This window comes from Sinohyriopsis cumingii, chromosome 2 (genome assembly GCF_028554795.1).
Source record: "Sinohyriopsis cumingii isolate HCF-2022 chromosome 2, ASM2855479v2, whole genome shotgun sequence".
Lineage (NCBI taxonomy): Eukaryota > Metazoa > Mollusca > Bivalvia > Unionida > Unionidae > Sinohyriopsis > Sinohyriopsis cumingii.
This window is the reverse complement of record NC_142962.1, coordinates 75,004,766-75,025,074: the sequence shown is the minus strand read 5'-3', so window position 1 is coordinate 75,025,074 and position 20,309 is coordinate 75,004,766. Positions and strand designations below refer to the sequence as shown.

General features: G+C 33.0%; 1 protein-coding gene across 1 annotated transcript in view; it reads right to left on the bottom strand.

The window, feature by feature from the left end:
• Positions 1-1,082: 1,082 nt before the first annotated feature.
• The window catches only part of LOC149805199 (solute carrier family 35 member F6-like), a 62,588-nt gene continuing 43,361 nt past the window's right edge, over positions 1,083-20,309 (bottom strand). The window contains exons 9-13 of the mRNA XM_089948357.1: positions 17,266-17,310; positions 12,634-12,814; positions 10,645-10,727; positions 9,898-9,940; positions 1,083-6,880 (exon numbers count right to left, since the gene is read on the bottom strand). Coding sequence (XP_089804483.1) covers positions 6,657-6,880; positions 9,898-9,940; positions 10,645-10,727; positions 12,634-12,814; positions 17,266-17,310 — 576 coding nt within the window. The 3' untranslated portion in view covers positions 1,083-6,656. The remainder of the gene's footprint in view (positions 6,881-9,897; positions 9,941-10,644; positions 10,728-12,633; positions 12,815-17,265; positions 17,311-20,309) is intronic.

Genomic DNA, 20,309 nt, shown 5'->3' with positions numbered 1-20,309 from the left:
TTATTTAAAAAGAATATAATCAGATCACCACTCTGTAGATAAGGTTCTGCAGATTACTCTTTATTGCAATTTACCTTTAAATACCTTCTTATGTTTTAAATCCTCCATAGAAAGTATAGTAAACATTCGCATTTTCGATGCCATTTATAAAATGAAAAGTCAAAAAGACTTACTTAAGAGCACTTGTTAAATCCATGCTTTCACTTCAATGGGTCATGAACAGCTGCAAATAGCAACTTCCTCTATTTTTCCAAATGATTTACGACCGCCTCCACAATAATTCAGTATACATGTAGAAGGATGCACTGTTCACTTTCAATCTTGCATTTTTGTTCCTTTTTCATTTACTTCATTATTTATTTTTGTCCCTCCCTTTTCTTCTATCATAATTTTCTCAACGTTTATATACAATGACACATTTTAATTGACAATTTCTCATTTTAACTTCTTTCTTTATTATCCTCGTCGTTTGCCTACTCCTTCTCTGTCGATCCTGCCACTTGATATACCTTGGTTAAATGCTAATGTTTTACCAATAGACTCTTCATGTTGTCTTAATTTATTTAAATTTTTTGGCATTAATACTTACTATCAACAATTTCTGTATCATAAAATGAAATGAACATAATAAGCTATTGCTTTTTGTTCTAATCCTTCATCTTCCATAGTGTTCCTCTTGTCATCTCCAATTACAAAGTAAAAAATAAAATTATATGTTTAAACTAAAAAGGTCAGAACAATGGAGGTTCAGACTGGAAAGGTCAAATATCCAAAACTTGTTATCACTACAGGATACATAAAACTCATAACATTCGGCCAAGCGAATTTGGAGCTCTTCTTCACTTTTCTGTGTTAAATGCCGACCTTGTTTGACTATATTTATAAAAGGCACAGTGTACAATGTGGAATGGAGTGTTGGAGTGGAGTTTGGAGCACAGTGTGTGGAGTCTGGGATACATTAATTAAGACAAAATTATCATGTCTGTTTGTTGTCATTTGCATGTGTTTATGTCTAAGCCTGTAATTATACAACTGTCATTGTAGCAAAAAATCCCAGGAAAAGACGAAAACAAAATAAATACTAATCAAAGGCTGAATTTAATCAAGCATATCTCGGCATTTGTTACAGTTTTCTTACTGTACCAGGATTTTTAAAACTATATTATAGGAAGGAATAGTCGTTCCGATGTGAAATTTTATCAGCTTATCAGAAGCGAAACAATATGTGCTTGCAAGATTAAAAATATGCTAAAGATTGTATTCAAATAAGATATGTAGCAATTCAATAAATAGATTAAAAACTGGACACAAGACTGTTCATATCTTAGTTTCATTAGTGTTAACAAATATATCAGAAGAGAAGTACAATAATATATTAACTAAATTGCTTGAACATTAACATTATATGCAAAACTAAGTCTTTACTTCCAGGTTTAACTCGCATTGCATTAGATTATATTACATTACATTAAATTATATTATATTATTGTATCTCAACACCATGAAATACACACTTGATTGTCAGTTCTCATCTGAGCATCTACATCACATGGATACGTTGCCTGATTATCTGTGGTATAAATTCTGTCCAGTGTCTGATGTTAATTTCTGTGGCTTTACAAATGCTAATTTCAAATGAAGTATTCAACTGAACCCAGTATAGAACAAATCAAGTACAGCTGTTAGAAAATATCAGATGTCTAACACTTGGCACTGTGTCCTGTCAAAAGTAACAAATTGCCCTGGCTACAAAAGCAGTGTTTGTTTGATAACTTAAGCACATTCTTAATTCACTATACTCATACAAAGAAAGAATATAAAGAGAAAACCAGAAAGAAATGACAATGTTAAAGAATATATCCTTTAGCATTACAATGATGAAGAATAGGAAATGATTGTAAGTTTGTGCTTCTTGGTCTTCTGGCATGAGTGTAAGCAAAATATATATATATATATATATATATATATATATATATATATATATATATATATATATATATATATATATATATATATATATATATATATATTACAAATACAATGAAAATGTAAATGACCATAGCATGCTATACAACAATGTATGTATATCCAGCCCTAGCACTGAATGTGCCTTATTATATACCTGGTGTAGAACACTGTTCAGATTAACAGTACTGTGTAATTTATTTGACAAGGTGATGATGATTTTTTTTGTTGTTGTTGTTGTGGGGTTTAATGCCATTTTTCAGCACATGATAGGCTATACATGGTGGCTAGTATTGATGGTGGAGAAAGAACCCGTGAAAACACCGGAAAGATCTGCCGACCCACGAGAAGCTACTGGCAAGCTTTCTCACATACCCACATTGACTTAATCTGAGACTTGAACCAGTGCAGACAGAGGTGAGATGGCAGTGATCCATAATGGAGAGCGCTTTAAACCACTCGGCCAGTCTGGGCCCCTAGGTGAGGATGCTACTACCTGAATTAGTTGCCTCAGTTTGACTTGACCATACCACCCTTGGCAGAGGACAGGGCTTCCTATTAAGTTTTGATATTGCATATTAAGTGATAGCCAGTACTATATTTAGGTATCATGCACTTCAATGAGATAACTGTAGTCAGCTTCAAGATTATTTCTAGGTTATTGCCCCTATCATAATATGGTTACTTCTTTCAGAAGTCAAAATTCCTTCTTTTTCAAACTGTGATATGACCATGCCAGATGATGAAACTTGCAACATGCTGATCAGACACTTATGAGTGCCTATGTAGATGTTTGTGAACAAGGAAAATGTTTTGATTTTTTTTCTTCTATATCTTATTGTTTACACAGGACAAATTGCACAATATAATTTAACAAAACAGTTAATTAACAGGATAATTAACAGGATTATGAATTAACATGTATATGCTACAATTCAATTTGCTGATGGTTATTGTTCTAAAATTTTTCATTGATTATAAGTTATGTACATCTGTATTTTGTAATTGATCTTTGTCCAAAATCAAGATAATGGTATACCTGACTAGTGACATTTATTTTGTAAACAACATAATACACAACCAAAATTTCTCTTTGATCATAGATTCAATATTGAGATCATTATTAAATATAAACATGTTTAATTCAGTTTGAGTTAAAGATACAGTCTTGATTCTAGCCTTAGAAAGTTCCAGAAAAGAAATTTTGCAATAAGTTGACAGAGTATTTCCAGAAAATATTAATTGCAACCTACGTCAAGTAGAGGGGTATATAAACTTGCATATAAAATGTGTGCTGAGGTTTGTTAGTGAATCAGTCCAGTAGACCATTACATGTAGGTAAGGATCTTTTTTTAGACAAAAGGTGTGAAAAAGTACTAGATGACCTCATTTTATTTGTCATGTAAATTTAAACTACAGGTAATACTTGCAACTCAATCAATTGAAATTGTTTAAATTGTTTTTCCTAAAGATATGATGAATTTTAGATTATATAATATTGTGATAAATAATGTATGTAGTTTGAAGAAAAAACGAATCGGTAAATGAAGCATTTGATAATTATGGACTATGACAAGAAAACTATATGACTTGACCTTAAGGCCTTATGAGAGGTATGGTCTGCACTGTACTTGCTCACGTGCAATATGTACAACAAACCATGTCTACTGAAGGCCCAGAACTTCTGTTGCATTATGCATTGGTAGATTATCATGTTCATTCCATTTGTTGCAAAAAATCATAAATATCTATCGCAATAAAATTTCTTGGTTTCTGAGTAAATGGACATTTTCATTTAGATACGATTATGTCAGGTTTCTGTTGAATAACACACAATTTACTATATAGAATATGCAGTATATTGAATTCCATGAATTGCATATCAAATGATAACTAAATATTCAAAAATTCTTACAAATAAATATTCTTTACACAGTTTATCTCATTGCCATAAGCCATGGGCAAACATCTACTACACTCTTTTATCACCCGTACCTGCCTGCGACAAAATTTCCATTTTCATGAATAGGCATAAAAAACATACACCACCAACTACATATCAATCTCCTATGCATAAATGAAAGAGCCATTTTTATCTATCAGTACATAACTGTGCTTGGAAGAGAAACTATGCCAGGTTCATCTACAACCAACATGAAAGGTCATTACCAGAATTACCAGAATGTTTTACTCTTGCTCGCTGCGATTGGTTAGGCAAGTTTATACACATTCATTAGATATTAGGAAATCTTATCAAAGGCAGTCATTGGTGAAATAGTGTAATGGACTGTTGCCCATGGCTTGCCACAAGTCAAAAAGTAATCTGTATATTTTTGTATATTACTACTCTTACCATGAACAAAAGTCATTTTGAAGCTTTGCCCAGTGTGATAAAGATATTTAATCCTTTATGGAGACCTTTGGACAAAATCTCAATAAAAATGTTTTTTTTATACAAATTGTAGGCCAGAAATGTGTAATATTCAAACTTTTTTATATGTAAATTTTCACCAACATTTTAAAATGCATCAGCATACAATTTAAAAATAGCAAGTTACACTAAGAAAAGTTTTCCTCAAACCCAGGATCTCACCTGTGTCTGTGCATTGATTTATCCCTGTTTTTGACTGACATGAACTGTACCACCACTGCTGTACTTGCCTCATAACATTGTGCTGTACAGCTATTGTCGGGGAAGTGAACAAACGTTGTGAAATAGCATACAGGAAGTAAACATATAATTTCAATGGTGGTATTTGGGCATACATGTATAGTAAATTGTCAACTGGAAAATGTCATTCATACGAAGTTGAAATAATTGTAGTATGGTAGTCATCTTAATTTTCTTTTGGTTCTGATTCACTTTCTTCAAATCCAAGATGCCATGCTGATACATGATACTGAAGCTACCTTAGTGTGTGCATGTGTTTCAAAATATTACATGCCTAAGGGCAGGATTTTAAAACTGGCTCTATGAGAGAGAGAGAGAGAGAGAGAGAGAGAGAGAGCACAATAACTGAACAACCCTTATATGAAATATTTATTATTAAAAAGATAATTGATGGTGATATGAAGACATAATTGATTGATTTTGAAGTCTGGAACAACTACATGAGCACTGCCTTAATAAATATGATAAAATTAATAAACAAAAATCAGAAAGTAGGATTCAACACCTGTCAGAATAAACTACTGCCATTGTTGGCATTCTGACAGGGTGTACAACGTTCAGATTCATCTTTAATTGGCAAGTGTCACATAGAAAACAATCAGCATGCAATAATGTCAGTAGAATGATGCAATATATGACTTGCATGGAAACAGAAAACTCACCAGAATCATTATAATTTCTCTTAATCTCAAGTTCTGCATAAAAGGTAAACTATGCTTATAATTTTATATGATTTTACTTCGTTTCAATCTTGTATCCCACACTATCCTACTATTGTACTTCAGAATATAATTTAAGTAATGAATCAAATATCACTCACAAAAATTTAGTTAAACTATAACATCAGAGTGACTGGAAATTTTCTTTTTCATGTATCAGTCACAACTATATATAACATCAGAGTGACTAACACACAAAAGAAATTCTCTAGGAGTATTAAACATACAACTGATGAAGTGATGAAGAACTTCTGCTCCGAATAAACATAAATAGCTATAAGATTTTTAAGCAATGGTGTCCAAAATATAATGAAGAAACAACGAATATTCACAATGAAATTAACTTACAGAAAAGCTGTTAAATCTAGACATCAACACCCTCATAAGAATCAGTATGAAAGATCTGTAGATATAAGTCAATTTGTGAAATGCCAAGAATCATGTAATGACAGCTATACATTATCTTGTAATGACAGCTATACATTATCATATACCAAGAATCTTGTAATGACAGCTATACATTATCATATACCAAGAATTGTGTAATGACAGCTATACATTATCATATACCAAGAATCTTGTAATGACAGCTTTACATTATCATATACCAAGAATCTTGTAATGACAGCTATACATTATCATATACCAAGAATTGTGTAATGACAGCTATACATTATCATACACCAAGAATCATGTAATGACAGCTATACATTATCATATTCCAAGAATCTTGTAATGACAGCTATACATTATCATATACCAAGAATTGTGTAATGACAGCTATACATTATCATATACCATGAATCTTGTAATGACAGCTATACATTATCATATACCATGAATCTTGTAATGACAGCTATACATTATCATACACCATGAATCTTGTAATGACAGCTATACATTATCATATACCAAGAATCAAGTAATGCCAGCTATACATTATCATATACCAAGAATCTTGTAATGCCAGCTATACATTATCATATACCAAGAATCTTGTAATGACAGCTATACATTAACATACACCAAGAATTTTGTAATGACAGCTATACATTATCATATACCAAGAAATTTGTAATGACAGCTATAAATTATCATATACCAAGAATTTTGTAATGCCAGCTATACATTATCATATACCAAGAATCATGTAATGACGGCTATACATTATCATATACCAAGAATCTTGTAATGACAGCTATACAACAGCATGTATTGGGGGTGGGGGTTTTGGGTTAAAGAGACCAATCTTATAACTCAACTTAAAGACTATATTATTAAATAGTATTAACACAGATTTATTAACCATCTCTATCCTTGAGAAGCCTGGTCCTCTCTGATGGTTGAGCTTCATCTTCTCCACTGCTCTGTTCATCTCCATTGGAATCCTGGATATTTTCATGCCCACGTGGATTGACTATTGTTTTCATTTCCTGGGGTTCCTTTCGGAGACAGGGGATGCATTCCACATGAATAAGCTGATTGTACAGGCTTGTACCAATCAGGAGAAACAGGAATCCATCCACTATATAAAAAGCAACAAGAAATATACCTACTGCCATTTTTGCATGTATTTCATATGGTCAACTGCAACCAGGATAGACAAAGATCTGTCATCATGTAATGCACCAAATAATTAGAGTTTATGATCTTTGTTTTCTATACAAGTTCAAGAAATCAGCATAGATCCTAATCTGTCAGTACATTAAATGACATAAAAACTGAGTCCACATTATTTGAACTTGGCAGGTGTTATACGGCATGGGTAAATACAGTAGACAACTGTTAAATATTAAGAAAATGTGAGATGCGTATCTAACGAAGAAATGGGAAGAACAATGGATGGGATATGGAAGTAAGTTTACAATCTTATATCATTTATAAAGTGAAGGCCATTGCAATTAATTTTGTCAAATAAACCTCAATGTCAGATAAAGAAGTATTGCTTACAAACTTGACATGGTATACATTCATGCTTACAACTGTACAATATCTTTAGGAAGACCGGTAATCAGACTTAATTTAGTGATAATACAGTTAACAAACCGAGGGCTTTTTAATGCTGGAATTAGGTGTAATTAGTGATACTACAACAACATAACCCTTGTCCATTTTCCTGGATAACGATCAAGCTTTCCATTTTATAATTACTATGTATAGCAACACCACCTAAGCACTGAAGAAATATCAAAAAATCCTAACACATTTAACACACAGTAAAATAGCAATTATCTGGACCCAATCGGTGTCCAATTTCTTCTGGATGATTGGTCATTCAGATGACCAGATTTTGGTGATAAAGTAAATTGAATACCTGGATTAAGTGGGTCCAATAATCAGGCATTTGACATTAACTAAATAAATACAGTTCTATCGACTTATATTGACAGGCCACCTAGGTAGAAAAAAGATGCAAAGTCATCGGCCTGTGGTCTTCGTTACTACCAAATTTGTCATGCTTATGTCAACATCGAGATAAAAAATACATGTATATGTTGACAGAAACCATAGGTCCCATATTTAACAAATCCTTTGTTTCCTAATAATTTATGTTGACAAGCTGCAAGTTCTAACCTATACTTTGTTCTACTATACAATTATTTGTTGTTTGCTGCTGGGCCTTAATGCTGCCATCACATTAAATACTGGGTATTTGCTTGAACTTCAATAACTTTATTCACCTTTAATCAAAGTGGCTACAGTCTTCAACAAAAACAATGTACCCTTCAATGAAGGAAGCCAGCACCAAACCTTACTAAAAGCAATGAAATCTGACTGATTGTTGCATCTTCAAAAGTTATTGGTACAACAATTTTTTTTGACAAATTGTGAAACTATCTTATTAATAAAACATTGGACTCCTGTGTTGGACCAGGTTTATCATCTGAGAATGTTTTCAGGTGAAAATGACAAAAAGCTCCAGGGGTTAATGTGTTAAACAGTGTATTTTGATGACGTCACCAAATTTGAATATTCCTTGCACATTTAATCACTTTTGCATTGACATTGCACATAAATTATAAATTTAGCAATTCTTTGACGATTTTAAAAAAAAACCAAAAAACAATCCTTGTTAACACATTAACCTCTAGCAATGACTTAACGGGGCAGAAAAAATGTAACTTTCTGCTTACCATCACTATCAACTGCAGCATAAAATGCAAACAAAATTCAAAATCTCTTGAAACAAAACATCTGGCCATCAAAGAATTTGAACTTGGGGCATCTCAAAAAGACATTTGTGAAAAATTGTCACTTGTTACAATCTCCCTATGAAAAGCCTCATCCCCTTGAGAGCCTCAGCAATATGATTACATTTGTCTCACAGAGACCAAAAGCAAGGTCAATTACAGTACATGTAGCATGTATACAATTACTATCCAGCCATGTGCTACTGATTGCAACGACTAATGTAGTGCATTGTTTAGTGACACATGTCTGTTCATATCTAGAGATCAAAGTAGGACTACCATTATATATGTGCATTTTTTTAATGAGTTTTCTAATTGGATGTGACCAATATATGAATTTTTAACATGTGACACATACCTCATGTACATGTACAGTGCTTAATGCATTATGGATTGTATTCTACAAATATAACCCAAATGTTGTTTGTCAATATACAAGTGTATTTCAAATTAGTTTCATCTTCATTTAATCAATTTTTCCATTGTTTATTTTCTTTCCCTGTAAATCCTACTTACTGATGAAAGGTCACCACTTACAAATTTCACCTGCATGTGAAATTTGATTTTTACTGAGCCCCCACCAAACCAAAGACAATATTACCAGAGTCCTGATGATAATGAGATAAATGGGTAGTACTGTATTAATATTTTGAAGACATCTTACATTATCTAAATAAATATTAACATGATGTAGACATCTGACATGTTTAGGTGCCAAAAAACGTAGAAAAAATAAAAATACTGTTGTGATACTTTTATTATACACTAAAAATTATTGAGACCTTACATTTGCATTTCTCAATTATCAGAGATCTAGAGTGTCAGTCCATGATGGAATGGTAACACAGGTATGATGCAAAGGGCTTGATCAAGGTACACCTGGGTGATGTATCTTAGTATGTATGTATCTTGAAACTGTGAATAGTAATTTATAGATATATGTACATTGTAATAAACACAACTTTCAGTAGACATCATAGCAACTACACGTGAATAATCTGGATAACAGAGTTCAGATAATCTACATTTTACAGTATTTCAGTAATAAGCTGTGTATATAATACACAGATATGACCATGTAACATATGTGTGTATAATACACATATATGATAGTGCAACATGTGCATAATACAAATATATGACAGTGTAACATGTGGGTGTATAATACACATATGACAGTGTAACATGTGGGTGTATAATACACATATGACAGTGTAACATGTGGGTCTATAATACACATATAACAGTGTAACATGTGGGTGTATAATACACACATGACAGTGTAACGTGTGTGTAATATACAAATATGACTGAAATACTTGTGCCTATGAAAACTAAATGTTAAGATTACCTTGCAAAAGTCCATACGAGTTGTCAAAAGGTTCGCCAAAATCCTGAAAATGTGAAACATTTTAATATTTGATCAACTGCATTAAAATATATATACATGTACTATGAACAACTTACACAGACCCAAAATGAACAATAATCATACAGCTGACACCTTGTCTTCAAAAGGATACAAATATAATGAAACACTGGTGACTATATCATGAGAAAAATTACTATACTATGAAAAAGATTACAATATCATGAGAAAGATTACAATATCATGAGAAAGAATACAATATCATGAGAAAGATTACTATATCATGAAAAAGATTACAATATCATGAGAAAGATTACTATCCTATGAAAAAGATAATATCATGAGAAAGATTACAATATCATGAGAAAGATTACTATACTATGAAAAAGATAACATCATGAGAAAGATTACAATATCATGAGAAAGATTACTATATCATGAAAAAGATTACAATATCATGAGATAGATTACTATATTATGAAAAAGATAATATCATGAAAGATTAAAATATCATGTGAAAGATTAATACAGTGAGAAAGATTATTATACAGTGAGAAAGAATGTTATACTATGAGAATGATTATTATACTATGTGAAAGATTACAATCAGAATGATTACTAGAATATCAAAAAGATTATGATACTATTAGAAAGATTACTATACTAATACTATTAGAAAAAGTAGTAAAAGTTGTTATATTTTTTAACCACTTGAATGAACTTTCATACCTTGTCAAATGAATAATATATAATAAGGTCCACAATCCATACAAATATTGTCCGACAAGCATCAATTAGGGTTCTGTGGACAGCTGCAAAGATAATAAAATACTTCAAAGATTAATGTAAATTCAAAATATGTTTTATCAGAAATGTCATCATGTGCTTGAAGACTCTAGAAATCTAAAAGAAATGTTAGATTTTGCCAAGTTTAGGATGTACAATTAATAGGAGTAAAAAGTGAAGAAAAATTTTAGAGAGTTTCTACATTTTTCCCTAAGGGTACAGATGTATGCAGTAAGTAAATTTCATATGCAGTGCAAAAGGTATCTCAAACATTAAATGTTTGAAAGAAAATCAAGTATGGACTATAATATTTTAAGAAACAAAGCATTTTTATAATAATTTTCATAACTTTCAGCAAGCACCCCCCACATCAAATTTTAGAATATTTGATGTAAGATTGAGAAATGATTGCAAATTATCAGAATTTGATTTGCCTTGTGTATCATCTAATTTAAATTTTACAACTGGCTTTAAATTTATATCTAAAAGCTCTCTATAGACAACTGACCCTAAACTTGATCGATTCATTTGAGAGATAGCATGTAAGAATTAAATGAAAGATTTGGGCATTGTTGATTACTATAACATAATACAAAAGTCTCTTAATCTAAAGTCCCTCAACATACTAATATCCCTTTCTATAAAACCTCTTAGCATACTGATGTTCCTTACTATAAAGCCCCATAGCATATTGATGTCCCTTACTGTAAAGGCCCTCAGAATACTGATTCCTTGTAATATAAAGCCCCTCAGCATACTAATATCCCTTTACTATAAAGCCCCTTAGGATATTGAGATCCCTTTACTATAAAGCCCCACAGCATACTGGTGTCCCTTACTGTAAAGCCCCTCAGTATACTGATTCCTTGTAATATACAGCCCCTCAGCATACTAATATCCCTTTACTATAAAGCCCCTTAGCATACTGAGATCCCTTTACTATAAAGCCCCACAGCATGCTGATGTCCCTTACTGTAAAGGCCCTCAGAATACTGATGACCCTTACTGTTAAGCCCCTCAGCATACTTGTCTCTTACTATAAAGCCCTCAGCATACTGATGTCCCTTGCCATAAAGCCCCTCATCATACTGATGTCCCTCACTATAAAGCCCTTTGGCATACTGATGTCTTTCATTGTAAAACCCCTTTGCATACTGATTTCCATTACTATAAAGTCCTTCAGCATACTGATATCCCTTATTATAAAGACTGCTAGTATAATGCTGTCCATCTTATAAAGGCGGTATAATCTTGAATAAATGACTGAGGCAGTAGGAGGCTCTAAATCAACTTCAAAATGTGCCCTTGCCCCCCCCACCAATATTTCACTGCATTGTGGGACCCCTCCACTAGGCATGGGCCCAGCAGGAACTACATAATTTGCCCTGCCTTTATTCCAGCCTTGGTCATGAATTTCTTTAAACTGGTTTAATTTTCTCTTGATACTTTTACATAATGTACTTTACTTAATTTTATTCTTAACTAATATGAATGAATAATGAATGGTTTCACATCATTATATATTTTAACCCACCCTTGTAGAAACATAAGACTCATATCATTTCCATGGCTTCCATGCACAATATTATAAAACAGGAATATAAAATATCAATAATTAATTAATTTGACCCATAGTCTAAAATGTTTCTAGTGTACTTTCATCTCATAACAACTATTTGGCACACTTTTGCCAGAATTAAAAACATGGGTGTACAACTTGCAATCATGCTTGTCCAATTCAGTAACATTCATTGGTTGTATTCACAATGGATATGATTTTTTGAACATGAAAAATGAAAAGATTCTGAACGCTACTTGTAAATGGATTGTAAACCATATGGCAAGCAGGACCATCAGCTGTACTACTGTGACATTAAGTGCATACATGTATCAGTGCAACTTACACATTTATTTTTTTAAAAACAGACTTACCTGTAAGTGATCTCGTCACTGCCAGACCAAAATAATTGTAGAATGCAATGGACAGAAGGTACAGAAGGCTGAAAGCCAATAACCTGGGGCTGTTGCCAATTTGGTACAGAGCATCAAGACTGTTTTCATAGCTGTTATTAACATCACTGCCAGGTATAAAGTACATGGCGGGTAGGACAGCCTACAAGTGGCACAACACAGATGGAAGAAATAGAAAAGCATATATGAGATGGTTTTGTCAAGACCAACTGCAATCAACACGTGCCCTAATATGCCACTGCACAATGCACTGGCAGTTTAGGGTCTATGTTTGTTTGTTTTACTGATTACTCTTAAGAAACTGCAATAAACCCAGATCTGCTGGCACGCTGTTTGACAATACATCTTGATCTCTTCAGTTTGCCATTGGACTTGACATATAAGTGTGTATATATAGAATAGAAAATGAAATGATGAAAATATAAATATTTTAGTACAGAACTTCTGAAAATCTAGAAAATCTACCATATATTTGGCATGGCCATTTGCGGAAGTAAAATGTATCAAAGCTATGAAGGCATCAGAGGATTTCCAAATGGTTTGTTGCATCAAAAAATACTGGTATGTGTTCAATGCGGTGCTACATACACTATGGCAGAGACAAAATAAAACATGGAACAATACTAAACACTCAAGTTATGCCTGCTTTTAATCTGGCTACACCATTTTTGTTTATGCAAACTTAAATTTGTGACAATTTCTGACCAGACTGAAATTAAAGTGACAATGCTGTGACCACCAGAACTATCACTTGAAAACAGATGACTCAGGCTTTTATCTGGGCTGAAAATAGATGTATAAGTTCTTTTCTCAGATTCATCTTCAAGAATGTCTGACTAGTAAACAAACAGTTTATTATGTTCAGTATGGAAGTACAGTAATAATGAATTTCAACTGTAGATTACATGCACCAGTTGTAAACAAAATTGCACTTTGTGGTGTCATGGGCATGATTCTAATGGTACTGTAAAGTGATTTATTTCATAGAAACACAAAATATTTTTTGTTATGATATGGAAATTATCTAAGACATGTCTCCTACACACACTATGTAATAAATAAAATACAATATGAACTTTAACATTAACACAATGGTTTGTTTGGTTTACTTGCATTGCAATCCTGAATAATAGCAGGTAAATGTCTCATGATCGACACTATTTTCCATATTTTTCTGTTTATTCTGATGATGTATATAACAGAGAATATAATCGGTTACTTTTGTGGATGAAATTTTTTAGCAGTCTTATATTCAATTTGTGAAAATAAATTAGGTTAAAATTTATACCACTGAGTTTACAATTTTATTAAATATGGTGGGGAAAAGCCATAATACAGCAGCTTATCATGTTTAATATCAAAGTTTATCTCTTTGTTCTTATTTGACATTATACAAGTAAATCAACATTACTAAATATAGGATCCAAAGTTTTAAAAAAATTCCCTAGGGTTGGACTGCTCCAGTGGCCTAGTGGTTAGAGCATCCCACTTGGATGTGGGAGATTGCAGGTTCAAACCCTGGCCAAGCGATCCCGAAGCCATATACATGTGGTACTAACAGCTGCCTTGCTAGGCGCTCAGCATTAAGAGGTTAGTGTTAGGATTGGTCAGCCTGATGTCAGGATCAAGTGACTGGGTGTGACATAATGTGTGTTAATGCATCATGAAGCCCCAGTACTAGACATCACTATAAACTGCCACACTGCAGACATCATAGCAATATCACTGAAAAAGTTTTAAAGCTACCTTAAAAATCCAAATCACACACACACACACACATACTCTTCCTAGGGTTACAACTTTAGTAAGGGTAAATAAATTGAATTAAAAAGTTGTAAAAATGTAGCCTGAATAAAGAGTCCAAAAGACCAGAACCTATCCACTGCACCTACGGACAATATCCACCTAGACCGACAATCATGACCAATCAAGCTTATGATAGAAAAGGCAGGGACTATTTATATTTCAAGTTCCATCCCACATGTCAGTTTACTTTTCTTTTTCTTCGTGACTGTTTCCCTTGTTGAACAGTGAATATGAATCATTTTGACCTATCCACATTGAAGTATTGTGCAATTGGGAGTAATTTCACACACGCAAAAAAGAAAACACTGTTACGGGTAGAAAATTCAGCCGGTTGTCCAGGCTAAAATAAAAACATCCCTATATCTGTCATTGCTTAAAAAAAAAAAAAAAAAAAACAAATCTCTGAAATTTAATTTTTTTGGTTACTATGGCTCAAGTTTACATTGTTGATGTTGTTGTTCTTGTTCTAGGGTTTAATGCCATTTTTCAGCACAAGATAGGCTATACATGGCAGCCAGTATAAATGGTGGAAGAAGAACCCTGGAAGAACCACCGACCCATGAGAAGCTACTGGCAAGTTTTCCCACGTACCCATGCTAGCCAAGCCTTGGTTACATTGTTGAAAAAAACCCATTGATCCTGAAACTATATCTAATGTATCATGCAACTTTGAAGCAGTATCTACTGTATCTCATGATACTGAAGCTGTAAGTGATGTATCACATGGTTCAGAAGCTCTATCAAACATACCACTTAACTCTGAATCAGTATCTAGTGTATCTTGTAACAATGAATAAGCATCTAATGATGTATCACATACCTCTGAAGCTATATTTAACATACAACAAAAATCTGAGATAGTATCTAATCCACCACTTAATCAGTCTGTAATGCACCACATAATTCTGAAGCAGTATCAAGTGTATCATAACTTTGAATCAGTATCTAATGTATTACATAACTCTGAAGCAGTATCAGGTGTCATGACTTAAGCAGTATCTAATTTATCACATAATTTGGAAGCAGTATAAAGTGTGTCACAACTTTGAATTAGTATCTAATTTATCACATACCTCTGAGGCAGTATTGAGTGTGCATCATTACCCTGAAACAGTAGCTGATGTATCACATGATTCAGCAATATATATCTAATGCCCCACATAACTCTAAAACTGTATCTAATGTATCACATAGATCCAAGCAGTATCTAATTTATCTCATGACTTAGAATCTAACATATTTCATGGCTCTGTTTAATGTACCTCATGACTGAAACAATATCTAATGTGTTTCATGTCTCTGAAGCAGTTGTCCAATGCATCTCATGAATCTGATGCAGTTGTCCAATGTATATCATGTCTCTGAAGCAGTTGTCCAATGTATATCATGTCTCTGAAGCAGTTGTCCAATGTATCTCATGAATCTGATGCAGTTGTCCAATGTATCTCATGAATCTGATGCAGTTGTCCAATGTATATCATGTCTCTGAAGCAGCTGTCCAATGTATCTCATGAATCTGATGCAGTTGTCCAATGTATATAATGTTTCTGATCCTACTACTAAAGTCTATCATATGTATCTCATAATTTGGCAGCTATCTCTAATATATATATATATATATATATCACAACTCTGAAGCAGTATCTCATGTATCTCACTACTCTAATGCACCATCACATGCATCTCATGATTCAGAATCTCTCTAATCTATCACATGAACTCAATGATGCTGCTTCTCTGACCAAGGTTTTATGACATAATCACTGATTTTGGAGACCACATAATATATTCTGCAATTTTACTAGATTGGCAGGAGAGCAAAATTTAAATCCTTAATTCACAAGAAATTGTTACATTTTTCTGCCACCGCCAACCCATCTCAGCTAGCCAAGGTTCTGATGACCCTATCTACACCTTGGTATACTGAGCAGATATTTCTGTGCGTTGGGTCTGTGAATTTCATTGGATGCAGCAGCAAGCCACTGCATCCAATAAAAATTAAGTTGTTCAAATTTGATTGCTTTCCCAAAGTGATTGAGACAAGGGGAGCACATAACTTGAATGGACTAATAAATAAGCACTTTTCCAGTGATGGTACGTGTTTGCACAAATACCTTCATTCAAATAGACCTGTAATGGCTTCTCTCTGGTAGATAGTCATACTTTCGATGTTAAACTTACAAAGTATCCATTTTAGGTTAATTGCCTCCACCGTTTTCAGCTGATGTACAATGGTTACTTGGAATTACATACTAAGGGAGGCCACAAATGAAATCCAATAGATGTCACTGTTATTTTGTTATAAGGGTGACTTGTTACATTCATAAAACATATCCTGGTAGAAGGGATAACTTGTTATAAGGGGAGCATAAACAGTAGTTGTATATGCCAGCATACATTTGCATGATTTGGTGAAATAATGCTGCTTTTAGAATAAATTCAGAAAATTCAAAAAAAAGGAAAGGCTTCATTTCAATATCAATTGGTAACAAAACATTGTGACTTACCAACTGATAACAAAACATTGTGACTTACCAACTGGTAACAAAACATTGTGACTTACCAACTGGTAACAAAACACTGTGACTTACCAACTGGTAACAAAACATTTTGACTTACCAACTGATAATAAAACATTTTGACTTACCAACTGGTAACAAAACATTGTGACTTACCAACTGGTAACAAAACATTTTGACTTATCAACTGGTAACAAAACACTGTGACTTACTAACTGGTAACAAAACATTTTGACTTACCAACTGGTAACAAAACATTGTGACTTACCACAACCATAAGAAATACTCCATAAGAACCTTCCATGCCAACAACCTGTAAGTAAAACAGCATTTAGAATACATTAGGCTTCATTGAGATGCAGACTTAATCAATTTGCTTATGACTAAATATTATTTCAAATTCTTATAATCAGATAATCTATGAAATGTTCCCTAAAATGATTAAAATCTGAGTTTTTAGAACATACTTCTTTATTGCCAAACCAAAAAAGCAATAAAATGTCAACTCTTGATTGTTTTACATTCTTGTCACATAATTAAATTGGTCCCAGAATATGTGGAACTCAACCAGTTTTCTATAAAATGCTGAAAGTACACAACATTTAAATAAGAATATAATTTAATGTATTATGAGAGTGAAATTTGTGTTTTGGTTACCCATTTTAAGTATAAGCATTTATCTAATATGACCACAACAATATGCTGATATTGTGAACACTTCACATCACAACATTTCTGTATCATTCTTGTGTGTGCTTAATTTGCAATTATCAGAAGATTGGCAAGCTTGTGCTTAATTTGCAATTATCAGAAGATTGGCAAACTTGTGCTTAATTTACAATTATCAAAAGATTGGCAAACTTGTGCTTAATTTACAATTATCAAAAGATTGGCAAACTTGTGCTTAATCTGCAATTATCAGAAGATTGGCAAACTTGTGCTTAATTTACAATTATCAAAAGATTGGCAAACTTGTGCTTAATTTACAATTATCAAAAGATTGGCAAACTTGTGCTTAATCTGCAATTATCAGAAGATTGGCAAACTTGTGCTTAATTTGCAATTATCAAAAGATTGGCAAACTTGTGCTTAATCTGCAATTATCAAAAAGATTGGCAAGCTTGTGCTTAATTTACAATTATCAAAAGATTGGCAAACTTGTGCTTAATCTGCAATTATCAGAAGATTGGCAAAAGTATGGTTTTCAGGAAAACGACATTCATCAAAAAATCTTTTTTCCCTTAGTTGTGGCACATGTTAGTTATTCTCATATGATATCTGGTACTTCATTTGTCAGTTGCATTATTCCATCTGTTGTGCCAAATGGAATATAAATTCTTATGAATGGCAATGTATGATGCACCATCTTTCCTCATGCACAACAAATGTTGGAGTATCACATTAAACTTTTTTTAAATATATTCTAGAAACGGGGCCTAAGCAAACCAAAATGAAAAAGTACTGTTTGGTGTGCACTTTCTTGTTTACTCTTTGTTGAATATCTGTCTTTAAGTGGACTCATTATATTGAAAAGTATGGGAAAAGTAGTCTGCTATAACTGCCCAATTAAATTATAGAGTAGTTATTGCAATTTTGAAATAGTGCAAAAAATTGTATTTGAATTCGTAACAGATAGAGGTTTAATAACATCCATGATATTGTATGTCTAATCTATATATAACATTAATGTCATTGTATGTCCAATCTCAATATAACATTAATGTCATTGTATGTCCAATCTCTATATAACATCCATGTCATTGTATGTCCAATCTCAATATAACATTAATGTCATTGTATGTCCAATCTCTATATAACATCCATGTCATTGTATGTCCAATCTCTATATAACATCCATGTCATTGTATGTCCAATCTCTATATAACATCCATGTCATTGTATGTCCAATCTCTATATAACATCCATGTTATTGTATGTCCAATCTCTATATAACATCCATGTCTTTGTTTTGTCCAATCTCTATATAACATCCATGCTATTGTATGTCCAATCTCTATATAACATCCATGTCATTGTATGTCCAATCTATATATAACATCCATGTCCTTGTATGTTCAATCTCTATATAACATCCACGCCATTGTATGTCCAATTTCTATATAACATCCTTGTCATTGTATGTTCAATCTCTATATAACATCCATGTCCTTGTATGTCCAATCTCTGTATAACATCCAGTGTATCCCCCAGGGGTGTAAAACTGAGGGTAAAAAAAACCTTTGGTGTCAGAACTGGGGGTCAAATAAAAATTGTGGGGGTCAAAAATATTCTGACAAATTTGCATCCAACTCGTACTTTTTCAGCTTGAAATAGGATATTGCAACTTGCACACCATACACTCTCTCTCTCTCTCTAAATATACCAATAAACCAACATGCACAATTAAATTTAACAAAAAAATGCATTGTCCATTCAAAAAATAATTTTATTAGTTCATTTTTCTTTTAAAATCGTACTTTCAACAGTCTCCTTATAATCTTTTCGAAGCAATATTATAGACCAACATATTACATACAAGCCAATACAAAAGCCTAATAAATCTTTATAACCGAATGACAGTCAATTTGCTGCCTGTCATAAAATGTGTACTGTCATTGGTTTCACTGTACTTCATCCTGGAACAAATTTATCCAAAAAATCAAGGAGGCTAATGATTCATCTTGTTTCTAATAAGTTACACTTGAACTTTAAGATCTGTCTTTTATTGCAGCAAAGTTAAAAACCAACAAAATCTGCAATGCCCCCCTGACTGTGTAATCCAAATAAACGCATTTGTCTTGGCAAGTTTACTGATTTCTTTGTTGTGAAAGAATGTCTTGGGTTATAATGTGTTCTCCATATATCTTGTGGCGAATGAGGGCAGATTTGTTAAAATTCTTAAACCCTGTCATGAAAGGATCATTCACTTATGCAGTCTTCGCAAGCACGCTATCATAAGTCACACCGGTAATCCTAATGGATGTGCCGTATTCCAGTCAAGGGAATTATTTTCTCCATTTTTCATTAAAGTTACATCCACAGTTACTCTTTTGTGTTCTGCTTCTTTCACTTTCTTCGCTAATGATTTTTAGTGCTGGACGTTTTAATCTGGAGATCGCTTTCTAGTGCAACAAGAATTGAGGTTAAACATCAAGATGACTACTTGCTGAGCTCAATGGAAATCGCGTGGGAGCTCGCGAGATTAGGGGAAGCTACTCCATCATAACATTGCCTATGCTAGTCTGGTTCCTTATTTCATATGTTCCCTGCGTTCCACTCCGCTATCCAGTGTGCGTCCCTGATGCACAAATG